Genomic DNA, 17,233 nt, shown 5'->3' with positions numbered 1-17,233 from the left:
ATACTTCCCAATCTTTAATTTTGCGATTAAGAGACTTTTCCGGAAATAAAAAGTAAAGAGATCCGCCTGAGTGGCCGAGTAGGCAAGAGTCTCGACTAGCAACTCAATAGTCGTGGGTTCAAACCTCAAGTGCGGTAGAGTTTTTTAATAAAAAAAGCCGATAGCCCTAGACGCTAGTGCTTTAAGACTTTAGTCTTAGAATTTATTCTCTGGCTAAATTTATAATCATAATAATAATAATAATAATAAAAAGTAAAGAAAAACAAAATGTGTGCTATTACATAAAAACGAAATCGGCTGAAAAAAGTTAAATTTGTATATATTATATTATATATATATATATATGTATATAAATTGTAAGGAAGCGTTTTGCTAATAAGTTGATAACAAGTCCGTCCGCAATAAATGTCTACACGTAGACCCCAAGCAGTCAGTCTGGTTCGTTCTTTGGATGTCTTTTTTTTATACCTAGATCCGCAATAACAATAAAGCAGACAAAAGGATAGGCATACAAACAAACATCGCGATAGGAAAAAAATAAGATAGCTTATGGATATGACGCATGTCACATGAAGGCATGCTCAACGGGTTATAAAATCATACGATAACAATAAGACAGACATAAAAATATACATACAAGCAAAACATGGCAATAGGAAAAGAAGGGTTTGTAAAATTATGCATTGTACATATCATAGGAGGACAGGCTTAACGGGTGACAAAACATACGATTTAGTACCTGAGCCGACACTAGCAATAAGATCATACGAGTTGGTACGTAATGTAGTATTAATGCTAAGATATACATAAGAGAAGCATATTTAGACAAGTCAGAGCTGAGCAAACATGTTCGACCAAACCTAAGTTAGCATACAGATGTGTAAGAATATCGTCACAACGCATATGTAAGCGAATATAGTCTAAAACATGCATGTAACGGGACAGCGATGGTGATCGCAACTATAAAAAAGCGTGTCGCACCACGCTCAGTCTTCCAGTTGTGTGATAGCAGCCAAGGGTAAGTGATCACGGTCATAACTAGTTGACTTTTACTTTAGGGTTTTTTTTTAACTCTACGGATAGGGGATTATCGGTGTGGCTTCGCCGTCATCCCTGAATGACTGAAGGATACTCTCTCTTGCAACGTGAAACGATTAGGGAGGGACAAGTGGACCTGTAGGCCGATGCTGGCTGGTACACCACCCGCGACGTATTCTTTTCTTTTACAGAAACTCGCGATACGGAAACGTGGAAAAGTAAATCGTTCGGAACGAATAAGAAATATTAAAACGGTAAAGAAGAGTTGGGTCACTTCGCTGGGTTTTTTCCTCCCACTCCCCTTAAAATCGCTTATCTATGGTAAATTGCTCAGAAATAAATAAAGAGAAACGTAAGAACAAAACCGAAAGTCCAAGTTTTTTTAATACAAATTTTCTTGGAAATAGTCGTGGATTGGCTGAGTATATATGCAGTTCAAAAATTTCACTTTTGCCGAAAATCCCCGCAACGATAAAACTTAAAATAAAACAATGTCGTGAATTCACCTTCAACAAAAACAATACACTTATGTCTGCGTACATATGCAAGTTTACGATTATATCCATATATCAATGGTATGCTCCCCCACGAAGATTTAAAGTTCATCTATTGCGGCTATAATGTTCTCGAACACGCCTCAGAAGCATTGTAAACGATATGTATTATTGCATTATTGCTATTGATTCTTACTCTATTTGTCCATATATATGCGTCTATCCAATTCCTATCCTTCTCAATTATACAATTTGAAAGAGTTGTTCTTAACATTAAAACATTTTTGGAAAATCATCAGAGAAGACATTAATGCCTAAAAGAAAAGGAAAAGAATAGATACATCACTTATTATTTTAGTTTATACTCTCTCTTTTGATACTTCATTGCATTTTAAATCATTTAATTCAAAGATGAGAAATTCTTGATTTACACAATCGTATTAATATCTTATGACATTTTAAATTAATTAATATTTTAATGAATTTTCATAGATTTTGCTTAAATGAGATAATGAATGAAGATAAATAAAAAGCAGTAATTACATTAAAGAGTGAAGAAAAATGATTAAATCTTTCATAATGTCTTTTAAAACTATTAACCATTTTTATTTGAGTTCTTACCCTCGAATAAAGTAATAATACTGTTGTTTCTCTCCCTCTCTCTCTCTCTCTATATATATATATATATATATATATTTCACATATTGTACAATATTGTCGCCAATTATCATCAACATAATCATCATCATCGTCGTTATACACTGTGTACGGTGTTGCCTGCAACAATCTAATGTTACAACGACATGGCATTGCGTTTGGTCGCGCATAGTCGTTGGGTGGTGATTGCGAACGTGCTGTACGCGATGCCATTGATGCTGGATACCGTCACATAGACACTGCGTACTTCTATGAAAACGAATATGAAGTGGGCAAAGCTGTACATGAGAAAGTTGCTGAAGGTGTTATCAAACGTGAAGACATTTTCGTCGTTTCTAAGGTAATCAGAATCAGTAACAACTATCTAACTGACTGACTGTCATTAAGTTGGTACAGAAAACGACCTAAAGTTAAACATAAGCTGCTTTGTAATGCTGCTCCTACTGTTTCGCTTGTTCAGCGAAAAGGAAGAAAAAAAAAAAAAAAAAAAATAAACAGAAAAAAAAATTTTAAATTAAAAGAAAGCAACGCAAAGAAACAAAAGGTTACAGTCGCTTTATGCGAGCAGTCAGTGTGATAAACGTACTTTTAATGTGGTTTTAATTAATATTTTCAGTTGTGGTGTCATTTCCATGAGCCTGAACGTGTTGAATACGCTTGTCGTAAGACTTTGACTAACTTTGGCATGGACTATGTCGATTTGTATTTAATGCATTGGCCCTATTCGTATGCATATCGTGGCGATGATGTTATGTTTCCCACCGATGCCAATGGAAAAGTTGAATTGAGGTAAAAGACAAAAACGAAACGGTACAACACGATAGGAAAAAAAAATTTGAAAACAATAGCAAATTTAAGAGAATAAATTTTAATAAACGGCAATTTTATGACATTTTAGTGATATCGATTATTTGGAGACTTGGAAAGCAATGGAGACACTGGTGGCCAAAGGCTTAACCAAAAGCATAGGAGTATCCAATTTCAATTCGGAGCAATTAAAACGTTTAATGGAGAACTGTAAAATCAAGCCAATACATAATCAAGTATATAATCATACATTACTCATTACATTAAGCAACATTAAGTCTACGCATAATTGCATGGCGAAATTCCAACAATAGTCGTCCGTAGTTTGCTACTCAATTCGCCTACAGATCTTTAAATGCTTATATACATTTCAAAAAAAAAAAAAAAAAAGTTTGATGATTTCGATTACCACAAGTCCCTTCTGCCCTCTCAGCTAATTCTTATTTAAGGTTTTAATCTACTCCGGTCGTTAGTTAATAACTCAATAAAGACAATTCCACTGCGGAGATTTTTGTTTCTGCTTCTTTCAATTCCAATCCTAATGTCAGTTTCTGTCGATATCGATCAATCCAAAATTTTTCTTTACTCGAACGAAATAGATTGTGGTCTCAACAACCAATCAAAAAAATCAAACAAAATATCATTTTTCGGTAAAATTATCACAATTTTTGCTGAAAAAAAAAAAATTATGCGTAGGGTTATCAATATTTAACTCCGTTATGGATTTGCTTTCATAATTGTTACAGATTGAATGCCATCCTGGTTTAAATCAAAAGCCTTTAATTAAATTGTGCAAACAATATAATGTTATAGTAACGGCTTATTGTCCTTTGGGTAGACCGGACCCAATTAACAAGTTGCCGACATTCCTATACGATCCGAAAGTCAAAACTATTGCCGATAAATATCAGAAGACACCAGCACAAGTAGTGTTGCGTTATTTGGTATGTAATGTTAATTTTATACCGCAATTACTATTTCTCTTTAACTACATAACATAATCGCTTTTCCAGCTCGAGCTTGGCACAGTTCCACTACCTAAATCGGTTAATAAAAATCGCATTGTAGAGAATTTCAACATTTTTGATTTTCAACTAAACCTCGATGACCATAAGGTAATGGATTCATTTCATACGGGGCAGCGTATTGTATCTATGACTCATTCCGAATCTAGTAAATATTATCCTTTCAATATTCAATATTAACGAAGGATTGCCTTCTAGTTCATACAAACGAAAAAAGAAAGTTCGTAAATATTATAAAAAGGAAATTATAAAAAAATATAATTTCTGTGCAGTCTTGTAATTAATGCGGAGACAGACCATTAATCAATTAGTCTTTAAATAACTGGATAAATTAATGACCATTTCTTTTGTTTTAACTTGAACGTGTAAGTAAAAAAATTTTTAAAGTGCGAAGAAAGCAAAATATTGCAATAAATTCTCTTTGCTGATCTATCAGTTTTGTTTCTGGTAAAACTGTACATGCTTTCAGGTCTTATTAAATCATTTTCATTTTGTTCATTAGATCGTTTTTATATGCATCGTGGAGAAATATACATATATATATATATATATATATATTTTGCGTATATATTTATTTAAATATATACAAATTTGTAATTGTTTTTATTATTAAAAAGCTCACAACTTTCAATTTTGTATATGTAATGCCTTTACTTTATGCAAATAAAGTTGGTTTTGCTTAAGCTTAAGCAATACAAATTTTACATTAATAGGATTCACGTTCTACTTCTCATGGCTCTGTGCATTAAAGCTTTAACAACATCCAAAGGGAAAAAGAAAACATAGTAAGAGAGAAAGGAAGGTACCATCATATCTTGTTCACCCGCGTAGGGCTCTTTTTTTTTAGCAAAACTTGTCTCCGTGTAATATCAGCAAAGGCATACGTACTTAACGTAAAAATTGTGCGCCTTGCGAGAATTCGTCATATCTTTTCGCCGACTTCCAAATGAAATGATTTTTATTTTGTTCTTCTTCGACTGCTCTCGCTCGACGGCTCTAGCGCATTATCTCAAATCTTCACAAAATGTTCCTTTTTTCGAAATATTTCAATTACAATAATAGCAAAAAAAAAAAAAATAAAAAAAAATCTGCTTACAACTGAAAGAATAAAATTTCAAATTGAAAAATGAAGCAAAGGTAGCATTTAAAAATTCTTTTTCATTACACGTGGAAATGTTGATACACATTTACTAATTTAAGCGACTCAGTTCGTCGATTAAGACGCAGTTTTACACTAACATTTTATATAACCAAGTGCATTATAGTCGAGAAACACCGCCTATTCCATACCATACACCACTGCGTCTATTACAATTATTCGCTCGTTAGGTACACATTATTTTCACGCAAAGCGATAACTAATAAAAGCTGGCATATTGGAAGGTTAGATTTTCTTCATATATAAGAGTTTGCGTTTCGTGATATATGTTAGGGTCCAAAAACAATAGACCTATGTGATCCAAATTCCGTACCATTAATTTTTTTTTGCTGAAACACTACTATGGATTAATTTTCATCATAAAACATTACAAAGTAATCCTTTTTCAAAATTATGTCCATTTAATATTTTTATTTGATTGCTTACAAGAACAGAATTTTCATCACGAAAAACAAGTAATAAGATAGTTCTCGCCTATGCTGGCGGTAAATTTTTAAAAGTAAGACAACACATTTATTTAGAAAGGCACATCTTCAAAAGAAACAAATTCTGATAACTATACTCGGTCCAAAGTAAATGATATACACCATGCATTCTATGACATCCTTTATATACATTAGCAGTAGCGTTTCTTTTTTCTCAAAATTTTCAAAAATTTGCAGTCTTCTCTTTTCGTTTTGTTCATCATATGGGTGGAAGCGTATTAGGTTCAATATAAAGGTTTGTATCGTTTGCTGATCAAAAGTGAAGATGGCATATGTTTCTCTTTTAGCTCTCCGTTGGATCATAATTATCTTAAAACTTTAGCGATAAAAACACGCAGATAGAAAATGTCAATCTCTCAACGACTTTTTAATGAAATTAAAGCATTTTTTTTTCATTAATTTTGACATAAGCAAGTTGTTTAGTTAGAGAAATTATTCTGCGGAAAATGCATAAACCACTTGAGAATTTTATATAAATTGCAATAGATTATTACGCCGTCTATAATGCTTATTGCTGGATGTTAAGAACAGAGCTATAAGATTGAAAGACTTCTGCGGCAGTTTGGTCAATGTAAAAAGTTTCAAATAACGAAAAATAACTGCAAACGCTTTTAGTGGTGCATTTAACAAACATATTTAAAACATAAAGAAATTTGCGAATAGAATAAAACTGAATGAACTTTGCGATGCTTAAGACCAATCTATTACAATAAATTGGCATAGAAATTCTCAGCAAACTTTTACAAATTCTCATTTGTGTGAAAACCATCAAAGACTACATATGCAATTTACGCGAGGCGGTCGTCGCCTTAGCGCGGTGGTGGAATGGTGGTTCGTGGAATGCAAGAATAATTTTCAAGGAAATTTAACAAAACCATTTTCTCCTCGAGCATATTCAACAATTAAGATAATCAACGATATGCGATTAAATAATGTAGAGAATTTATTAATAAAGCCATATGAACAACAACTGGTATGCAATAGGAAAGCTTTTTGTGCAAGTAAGTTGCTTACTGTATTTCTCGTTTTCTCTTTCGAAAAAATAGAAAGCTTTGAGTTATTTGAAAAAATGAAGTGACTTTTTGAGAACTAGAAATTTCTTATTCAATTCAGTTAAATTTCTATAGCTGCAAAGTCTCATTGTCTATTGGAAAAAAGTGAATATACCGGTTGGCAAGAAATAAGAAACAAACGCACAATTACCGAATACAATCTACGAAAAGGCAAACAGTTTCATACCAAAGGCATTCAAAACAGTAATCAGGAAAATTTCAATAAAGCAAAGATGGATCCAAAATTAGCTCCTACCGTGAAATTGAATAGCGGCTATGAGATGCCTGTACTCGGCTTGGGAACGTACCAGGTGAGTTTATCGTAGCGATAAAGTCTGCGTAAATGTAGTTTAAAGCCGTTTAAATCATAAGCGACCAAGAAATTTTCCAATTATGGTTGCCAAATTTCTTCACAAATTTCTTTTATTTATTTATTGAAAATGACAAGCATTTCTAGTAAAAAGTTTTTTGTATGAAATTTTTTGTATCAAAACAGCTCGATCAGATTCTGCATATGGGAAGCGGAACATCCTTAGGTGTTATACATGACGTTATGCATGCATGCATCGAATTTCAATTTGTCGAATTTTAAACAAATTCTAAACGTAGAAATATAAATTCTTCAAATGTATGGTTTGCTAAATAGATTCGACGCAATGGATCGAAAAGCCTCGATCGAATTAAAAGCTGACTTATAATCATATTTTTCGAAAGCGTGAAAATTGCTTGCTTTTTCCTATATATTTTTTTGCTGGCAACTCTATGCCTCAAAGAAGTAGTAACAACAGTTGTATGAGAAGATGTAGCAAGATGAAGCCGGCATTTTTCTTTTTATAAACAATGTTACTACTACAATATGTTAGGAATATAGCAAAGTTTGTCAAATCCACAGATATGAAAGAGGGCGAAAGTGAACTTTTTTATTTTTTGCTTATGGTAAGGGTTTATTTCTTCGCAGCGGGAATTAAAATAAGAAAGTTAAGTTTGGAGGGAAATTCGTAGTACCCATCTAGCTAACGTTTATTATACTGGTCGTAATATTTACAAAAATCTTGATTATTATATCGTCACTAGTTAATAATTAGCTTACGTAAAGCGGTAATAGTAGAAATCAACGAGTTCTTCCTAACTTTTTATATGGGGAGAAGTATGGTCTGAAATATCAAATATTTGTATGCACAAACTGATCTTATCGTTAAGTGTAGATGATGAATATGGATGAAAAATATAACCATAATTCATTTTTTAGTTTTAATCTAGATTACTAAAGTGGTCATTAAGTAGCGAGTTCAAGCAGAATGAATTTCTCGCTCAATCTAACTAGAATATCAAAAGTAAAAAGAAAAGAAAAACAAAAGTTTAAGCTTACCGCGTTGTAAACAAAGATTTGATGACGTAATTGTGCGTCTATGTAGATAATTTGATTCCAATGTGTTTGTAATGATCGCAAACATCGTGTATATTACGAGTAATAAGAAAAGTTTAATTTATTTATTACTTTCAAGTTGAAAAAGGGCAAATGTGAACATATTATACGTGAAGCTATAAAAATTGGTTACCGCCATATAGATACCGCGTATCTATATGACAATGAGTCGAACATAGGCAAAGCTCTAAAGGAGTGTTTTGATGAAAACCTTATCAAACGTAACGAAATATTTTTGGTCACGAAATTGTGGAGCACTTTCCATGAGCCTCATTTAGTGCGACGTGCTTGTAAAAAACAAATGGAAGCCTTAAATGTTAATTACATAGATTTATATTTGATGCATTCACCCATAAGCATTAAGTATGTGAATGACGGTGATTTGAAGCCTCATAATAGGAGTAACGAATTGCAAACAAGGTTTGTTAAATGTTCAAACTTTAATCCCCTTTTTTTTTAAACCTTATTTTTAACTTTATGATGATTATTTATATATTTCCAAGTGGTGTGGATTTTGTGGACACTTACAAAGCTATGGAGAAATTGGTTGAAATAGGTTGGGTGCGCAGTTTGGGTGTATCCAATTTTGACATTGGTCAATTGGAACGTTTATTAGATAATTGTTCTATAAAACCGGTAACTAACCAGGTGGAATGTCATCCTGGTTTAAGTCAACGTGTTCTAAGAGACTATGCCCGTCATAATGATATTATTATTACTGCCTATTCACCTTTGGGTCGACCAAAAACCGTGATACCATATTTCTACGAAGAGAGGGCTCTTAAAGCAATCGCTGCAAAATATAACAAAACCAAGTTTCAAATTGTTCTCAAGTATTTAGTAAGTTCCTTTTTCCTTGTCACTTTTAAAATTTTAATATGTATGAATTTTCAGATTGGTATCGACACTGTTCCCATACCGAAAACATGTCACGTTAAGAGACTTATAGAAAATATCGATATATTTGATTTTAATTTAAGCGAAGAAGAAATCGCTGTTATAGACGGCTTTAAAAGCGGCCAACGAATATGGCCCTTAGGAGAAAAACCCTAAAGAAGCAAAAACTCTCGTATATTTTCATAAATGTCTAATAAAACTAATTTCAATTTCAAATCTGTATTTCTTTTTATTGTATATAACATTCTTAGAAGACTTTTTTCCCCTCTTGTTAATAAAAGTTATTTGCCTAATTAGTTAAATTATGAAATTGAGGTAGTTCCTGGCGGCCCGTAAATTCTATTTATCTTTACCATTCGTGCGGGAGATATATTGTAAGCAATACATATTTATTGATGCAACAGGCTTTACTATGCATAAAAAACTGCCATGCCTGTGTAAAAAACACAGTCATTAATTAAATGTTCATTATTTCGACATTTGAGAAATAAACAGAAATGCAGGTATATAGGGCGCCTACGTTTAATCTGGCTCAACTGGTTCTTCGTGGCAGCGGGAAGAAAGAATTCAGACTAAATTTGTTTTTTTACGATAACGTCTCGACTTTTAATACATGTATGCAGAATATAGAGGTTTGTTCCCGTATGTATGTCCATGCGTGACAAACGTTGAAGTCATGCACTTCCTGTGATCGACATGGGAAGTTAAAGGAACTAGTGCTTTGATAGATTTGGATAGATGCTCTAAAAAGAAAATTTAGTTGGAAATGCTTGGGCATATGTTTGGATTGACTCATTTGATTGCTTTCATTTCTAATTAACTGAACAAGCGTGGTTTGCATATATTTAATACAATTACGAATATTTTATGTACTGCAATCTAATTTTTCAAAAATTGTATTTTCCCAGTCGAAGGGCGAAGAAGCAGAAATGGCTGTTAAGCATGCTATTGATGTGGGCTATCGTCACATCGATACCGCATACTTTTATGAAAATGAGGCCGAAGTAGGCAAAGCGATTAAAGAGAAGATCTGTGCAGGTGTCGTCAAAAGAGAAGATATCTTTTTAGTAACTAAGGTAACAACTATGAAAACTATTTTTTCTACAATCAAACTATATACGCTAATCGAAAATTTAAAATTGTATACTTATGGGATAGCTGTGGAATATTCATCATGAACCGCAGCGTGTGAAAGGCGCATTTCTTAAACAGTTGGAAACTATTGGTTTGGATTATATTGATTTGTATTTGATGCATTTGCCGGTGGGTTATAAATATGTGGACGAGGAAACTCTATTACCTAGAGATCAGGATGATAAATTGCAATTGACGTAAGCACTTTGCTTTTAATTAAAATTTTTATTTAATATTTTTCATTTTAATATATAGCGATGTTGACTATCTCGATACTTACAAGGCTATGGAAGAACTTGTGAAATCCGGCTTAGTACGCAGCATTGGTGTATCCAATTTTAACAGCGAACAATTGCAAAGAATTTTGGACAATTGCTGCATAAAACCAGTCACCAATCAAGTGGAATGTTCTCCGGCTTTGAATCAACGAAAATTGACAACATTTTGTAAGGAGCGTGACATCATTCTGACCGCTTATTCACCACTGGGTCGTCCCAATTTAACGGCAAAGACACCCGAATTTTATTTTTCACCAAAAACTCAAAGTTTAGCTAACAAATATCAAAAGACGCCGGCGCAAATTATTTTACGTTATTTGGTTAGTTTTCAGTTTTACATTTCATGAAATAATTTAAACCTTACATATTGAATGGTTTTTTTTTTTTCTTCCGCAGGTGGACATTGGTACCGTACCTATACCGAAATCTGCCAATCAGAAACGTATTGAAGAGAATTTGAACATATTTGATTTCAAATTGACGGCCAATGATATTGAGATTATGGATTCATTTAACACTGGTGATCGTTTAGTTCCATTCAATTTGATAAAAGCACAAAACCACAAATATTTCCCATTCCATATTGAATTCTGATGAAATTTATGACTGTAGAGATAAAAGAATTTTTCACTTGAATTTTGGAAATAATGTTCGAGAGAAAATAAAAATTTATAAGTACTAATGAACGCAAGAGTTAAAACGTTAAAAAATGCATCGTAACGGGAAGTAATCACTAAGAGAAATATGCAAGAGATTTATACTATAGTATAAGGAAAGATTAAATTGGCTTGCAATTATATCCACTCTACACACTATAGAGTGTGTGTAATGTTAATCACATAGAATAGTCAAATCAATTTAGCTATGTCTGGCGGGCAGCCCAATGAAGTATTTCTGATGTACTTTGTCTTTAATTATCTCGGTTTTACAACCAGGTAACTCCGTCCCTATGTCACCAAATTTTACAAATTCCTATACATGGATATTAATTATTCATATACGGTATCTAATATTTGATGTAGTTCAATTATTCAATTCAGTTCAATTTTTCGAAAAGTTTCATGTGGCAGTAAGTGTTAAAAACTTAGTGTTACTTTGTTATTTCGTTCGTTTTCATCTTTTTAGGAATTTCATCATTTTTAAGATAAAAGTACTCGATGTTTAATTTAGATTATTTTTATACTTATCATGAAAGGATGGTTGGTATATTCATTTTGTGAAAACGTCTGCAACGTCCGCAAGGTAGCTTCAGAGACCCCACAAAGAATTAAGCACCATATTCTAAATCGATTTAAGCATGCTCGTCTAATCTACTATGTAGAATCTGTGGGAAACATTCTTCCCTTTTCAAAAATCAGGTTATTACCCATAAAATTGCAAAAAAATTTGAAAATAACCTGAACCGCCTACAAATCGAATTCGCAGATGAATCTGATCGAAAGCTTTGTCTCGAGTTTTTGTCTCAGAGTAAATATCAGAGCTAAAAGGATTTTTTTTAAAACATGGTTTTATTAAAGTCTTTGCGTATTACTAATTAATTATGTAAAATACATTGTAATGATTACTTGTAGTAATAGGCTATTCAAGACCTTACGTTTAATTATTGTATGGATCGAGTGTTTCATAATAAATGAATGCATATAGCGACGTATAGTGAACTTAGGCCCGAACCGATCGTGGATAGCTGGAGTTGGAGGCAATCAACGAAAATGTTTGCTTCATTAGGATGGGATACTAAAACGAATCCTCTACAGCAGTATATTTTTATTTCCCTTTTGTGTAAACCTTTTCTTTTCATTGCAAATGTCGGATACATGAACTCCTTGAATGATGAAAGTTCCACTGTTCAAATAAAAATCGCTATTAATTTCACAAGTTACACATTTGGACAGTTGTGTATTTGAATTCTTTGCATTAATCAGGGCGCGTTAAAGGTGACAATGTTTTCTAGTAGATCAAAAGAAGCAAATTCCATGCGACGAATCGTGCAAAATATAATATTTTAAGGCAAAAAGTCAGATTCTGCATCCCTTTAAACCCTTTAGATCCCCTGATACCAATATTTTGAAGAGCCTTTGATTCGAATTTGAAATTGTTGGATCAGTCCAACGGTTAAAAGCGACGAAATGGTCCTAACTTAGCCGTTTTCAAAAATTTTAAATTCAGTTGAATATTTTCATGCATTCCGAGACATTGAAGTGCTTTATGTAGATTTTTCCGACTGCTTTTTATACCCCACACCATATGTATGATAATGAATGATAATATCAATAATTTACTACGTCTCTCTGCCTGGTTTAGCATATTATCATACCAGATGGAAAGGTTGAAAACAATTGAAAGGTGGATTCACCGACGTTGCACTGGTCTACGCACGTATTGATTGTCGGAAGGACACTTCAGGAATATATCTAATAAATTTTTATCTAATAAAAAATGCCTCACACTTTTGTACCTAAGTAGTCAGCCGAAGAAGAAAGTGAATAATTTATTTAAGATAAATTATTCTATTCCCGTAGAAGATATATTCGTTACAACCGAATTGGTTTGGCTTATAATAGCAGCCAGTAGAGGTATATAATCTTAAGTTTAGTTTTAACTGTAAGCAAGATACAAGGTCACACACAATATTAACTACGCCCACATTTTATTTTCTTTTTATAGGAGTTAAATTAAAAACAAAAGAAAAAAAAAAAACAATGGAAAATGTATTTGAAACAGAATTGTGAACTAATAATGTATTGTTACGAAAATCCCAAATCCGGTTAATTCCAGCTAAGTAATTTTCCCTAATAATAAATTCCCTAAAGAAGGAAAAACCAAATGCACATTCGCAGGCGGGTCATGCAGCTGCAGGCCGATGAAAACGATTAGTGGGAAAAGCAGATAGGGAGTAAATATAAAAATTATGAATTTGGGTATAGTAACATGCTTGTAAAAATGTATATACATAATTAGAATATTTGTGGAAGGGAGAGTTAGTCTGGCAAGAACCTTTGAGTTGAGAGTGCGGCCAAAATAAATTGTGAATAATCCTACTGTTAAGGAATGTAATTGTGAATTAAACAACTATGAAGTGTATTTCTCTTGGCCAAAATATCCGCAATCCAGTGATACGGACTATATCTTAGAAAAGCGAATTCTATGTTAGATTCTTATCATTCCAATTGACAGAAGAATATATTATGTAGTAGAAAGAAATATGTAGAAAGATAAGAGATTCTTCATTTAAAAATTACGTTTTTTCTTGTAATAAGACTCACTTTTCTTATACAAGACGGGATCCAAAAAATTAACATACGAGGTCCAAACTTGATAATTCTCTTTTTTTTATATCACATTGTTATTATAAACCAATTTCCATCATAAGCTAATAAAAATTAGATCTTTTCACCATATGAAGGCAATACAACCTGTACATGTGGTGTGGAGCATAACAAGCTTCGCTAGATATAGGTCATCTCGGTTCAAGATTTGATAGGACTCTTGAAAAGTTAGTTTTTATAAGGTAAGGCAACATAATTTTTGGTATTTGATAACAAAAATAATCAAAGAATTGTATTAGGCGAAATCGATCGATGAGATCATTTTCTATATCCTTGATGAAGATTTCTTCTCAGAGAGAATTTTCGCTAATAGTATGGCATAAACACTGAAAACTTTGAATATCGCGCTGAGGAAAGCAACTAGCTGAGCAATTATGTATAACTGAGTTTTCATTTTACGCGGCATCTGTTCCTTCCATTCTCGACAAAATAATAGGATGATTTAAAAATCGTTAAGTTCTTTATAAACATGAAGTCTTTACGATTTGTGCAGATTATGCGCTCAAATTATTTACAATTCAGCAAAGGTTAAGCTACTTTTCATAGCAACGGTTTTCAAGTACCAGAAGGAAAATGTACTTGAGATAACGGTTAGCTTATCCACTTCGCATTTCCAGCGTTTAAAATAATAGCTGAGCCATTTTGCAGCGATATCGATAAGTATCGCGTTTGGGTTTCGCGTCAATGCGTGTGTTTGTAATCCGAAATGATATTATGATGATAATGATGATTATGATCTTCTTGAATACTTGTTGCGTAACCTGCTGTGATTTGCCGTGAAGTGATTCAGGCTGAAAAATTTGTGATTAGATTTTAACTTATCTTTTAAGATTCGTACAATTCGCGAATTCGGGATGTACCGTTTATGGGAACTTGAGAGACGAGTTTTGAAATTTCAGGCAATGGAAGTTTCACCTTATAACCAATCATCGTAAAAAATTGTGCAAGGAAGCACATTTATTTATAAAGAGGACGGCGAAAATCTCACGCTAATCCTCCTTTACCCGTTCACGACTGTATTCGATATTTCCTGGATAAACGAATCGATTTTTAACGATCATCTGTTAATTCATCTGTTAATCAATTACCATGTCCATTAAAATGATTGTCTCTACATCAACCATATACGATTAGGTCTTTATACAACTTTATCTCTTAATATCGAAATTAGCGAACAGTGCAAAATACCCAAAAAAAAAAAAATTATTTAAGGAACTAATACATAAGTTGGTTTAACTTTTTAACGAAGGCGAACAATTCTATGAAACTAAAATGCTCTGCCCAATTATACCAAAGAAAATGCCAAATTTCGTTTTCATAGATCACGCCCATCAAGTTGAGATCGTCTTTAGTTTACAGATCTAGAAAAGTGCCTGTATATACTTTTTGGTTTTTCACACACACTATTGAAGAGTGGGGGCATACTCATTATGTTTTTTTTCATAATGGAAGCCTCAGAGCATGTCTGTCCGTCTGTGTCTCTCGGTTACAAAACTAAAGATATCGACTTCAAATTTCGTAGAATCATTGCAAGTTTGTGCATACAGGATTGTAATTTGAAAATGGTCCAAATTGGAGAGAGCAGAAGCCCGCAGTGGAGCATAAACTGAGCGCAACTTTGTTTTTCTTAACAAAAATTGGTGGCTTTTTCATCGTTACTCAGAATTACTTTATTAAACACTCTGCTCTTTACGTGCAAAAAAGGGGAAAAATGGGCCATGCCCATTAAATGTTTTTTTTTTTTTCCTTCTTGAGATGTTATGGTTACTTATCATAACGCAATCAAAGCAGAATGCTTAAAACTATTTTGTACATTCCTTACATGAAGATATATTATCTGCCTAAAAATGGGTTAATTTTAAAATGACTATGGTAGACACAGCGACCTTGTGGATCAATTTCTTCTTAATAATACCAGCGACATGGGTATCAAATAAAAGAACGTGGAGAGTGGAATGTGAAAAGCATAGTGGTGGGTATCCGAGGTATGCGGCCAGCGGCGAATAGAACTTTCTTATTTGTTTTCTGTAGGGTGCATATTTAAAGGGTTGCTCAAAGTTTACGGGGCAAGTAAATTGGTTTAAAGAAGCTGTAATATTTGTTACTTTTGCAGCCCTGTAATAGTGCGACAACTTCGATCGCGAGATTCGCGAGGTCGTAAAGAATGAAGTTGGTGAGGTATGAGTTTGTTTTGGTTTTTTGATTGGTCAATAGAAGGCCGCGCTTAGCTTTGCTTTAAACGGATGTGTTTTTTATAAAAACGAAAAAAACAAATATATATATATATTAAGAGTTATTTTTAAAAAGACTTGAGACTCTAATAGAATCTTATGGTTAAAAGTTTCTTTAAACCGCAGATGATTTGCAAAAATCTACAGTATATGAATATCATTAACGCTCATAATATAAGCATAAAATATTTTGCCGGTCGGGTGAAAGGACAAATGTGGCTGAGAAATAGTGCTGTTGCTGTTGCTATCATTTTATGAAAAAGCACTAATAGTGCTAGTTATTCCTTTCAATTGCAAAGGAAAGACAAATAGTTATTTTGGCAGTGCGCTCGTTACCTATAAATTGCTTTTTCATTAATTTACTAAATAATAAAATGCTGTTTCGAATGTAAACTAACTAACATCTCGAACATCGAATTCAACTTGGAAAAGGAATTTCGTTGCTATCATTCAAAATTGCGGTAAATTTAATATATGGATCTACTCAACTATATAATGCAACGTAAACCGTCTTTTGTGATTTAACATTTTTATTCGATTTTTTTTTTCTTAACTCTTTGCACTCGGCACCGTTTCGAACGTTACCTACCAACAACTCGACGCCACTTTTTAACGAAAACGTACATCCTGGAAACGTACAGTATAATTTTAGGACCATGTAAGGAATTGTAATGAAATTTCGTTTATATGAATTTGTGGACATTGACGAACACATATTTACAAAAAAATATCAAAATTTGTTTTTTTATAATTCTCTACAGTATGGTAAAGTTTAAAGCAGTTCCCAACATGCATAGCGGGTTGATTTGTATATGTTTCACAATAAAATGTTGTTTGCCTTTGTAGCTTTGTACGCCTAATCCACTATATCTACAATTTGCTCAACGGTTCAGAGAAGTGTACAGTCCGTCGTGAAAGCAATTCGCACGATCTTTTTCGACGTGTAAAACGATTGATTTATTTATCATGCATCTTGTTAATTTTATCATATTTCGATTAGTTGTTTTGTGCCATTTTAACAGAAAACTACAGGAGAACACGTGTTCCTAAAAAAAATTGCGGTGGAATAATTTCATTGTCCGTAATCGCTAACAAGCTATCATTGCCCCTTCAGAGGGAACAACCGAGTGATATGCTAGACTTGTGCTCTCAGAGGGGACAGCCGAGTGCAAAGGATTAATTAAGTTATATTTTAGGAGCTCTATTCACAACTTATTTACAGGA

General features: G+C 33.0%; 2 protein-coding genes across 5 annotated transcripts in view; both read left to right on the top strand.

Annotated features, from left to right (window-relative positions):
* Nucleotides 1-6,205, top strand: part of LOC119631329 (aldo-keto reductase family 1 member B1-like) — a 9,544-nt gene extending 3,339 nt beyond the window's left edge. Inside the window, exons 3-8 of one of the 3 annotated variants that reach the window (XM_038023441.1) lie at nt 2,362-2,529; nt 2,806-2,978; nt 3,088-3,232; nt 3,743-3,940; nt 4,010-4,111; nt 6,152-6,205. In XM_038023441.1, coding sequence (XP_037879369.1) covers nt 2,362-2,529; nt 2,806-2,978; nt 3,088-3,232; nt 3,743-3,940; nt 4,010-4,111; nt 6,152-6,190 — 825 coding nt within the window. In that variant the 3' untranslated portion in view covers nt 6,191-6,205. Of the gene's footprint in view, nt 1-2,361; nt 2,530-2,805; nt 2,979-3,087; nt 3,233-3,742; nt 3,941-4,009; nt 4,255-6,151 lie in introns of those variants that run through there. The other 2 variants (XM_038023440.1, XM_038023439.1) reach the window with 2 other exon arrangements.
* Nucleotides 6,199-11,127, top strand: LOC119631328 (1,5-anhydro-D-fructose reductase). Of its 2 annotated transcripts, XM_038023437.1 has the most exons (6): nt 6,293-6,666; nt 6,793-7,028; nt 9,949-10,116; nt 10,199-10,371; nt 10,430-10,772; nt 10,849-11,127. In XM_038023437.1, exons 1-6 carry the CDS (start codon nt 6,447-6,449, stop codon nt 11,044-11,046), a joined length of 1,338 nt encoding a protein of 445 aa, XP_037879365.1. In that variant the 5' UTR covers nt 6,293-6,446; the 3' UTR covers nt 11,047-11,127. The 2 variants fall into 2 exon arrangements, with proteins under 2 accessions (XP_037879366.1, XP_037879365.1); XM_038023438.1 differs by lacking the exons at nt 9,949-10,116; nt 10,199-10,371; nt 10,430-10,772; nt 10,849-11,127 and adding exons at nt 8,223-8,563; nt 8,647-8,983; nt 9,038-9,236 and having other exon boundaries at nt 6,199-6,666.
* Nucleotides 11,128-17,233: the final 6,106 nt, after the last annotated feature.

This window comes from Glossina fuscipes, unplaced genomic scaffold (genome assembly GCF_014805625.2).
Source record: "Glossina fuscipes isolate IAEA_lab_2018 unplaced genomic scaffold, Yale_Gfus_2 1, whole genome shotgun sequence".
In the NCBI taxonomy this organism is placed as follows: domain Eukaryota; kingdom Metazoa; phylum Arthropoda; class Insecta; order Diptera; family Glossinidae; genus Glossina; species Glossina fuscipes.
This window is presented reverse-complemented; position numbering and strand designations above follow the sequence as displayed.

What these genes read in the sequence shown, in the direction of transcription:
- LOC119631328 (XM_038023437.1), top strand. Translation starts at nt 6,447, where the DNA reads ATGCAATTTACGCGAGGCGGTCGTCGCCTTAGCGCGGTGGTGGAATGG. An exon ending in TCGGCTTGGGAACGTACCAG is followed by an intron (nt 7,029 to 9,948) that starts GTGAGTTTATCG and finishes GTATTTTCCCAG; the next exon opens with TCGAAGGGCGAAGAAGCAGA. An exon ending in GATGATAAATTGCAATTGAC is followed by an intron (nt 10,372 to 10,429) that starts GTAAGCACTTTG and finishes TTTAATATATAG; the next exon opens with CGATGTTGACTATCTCGATA.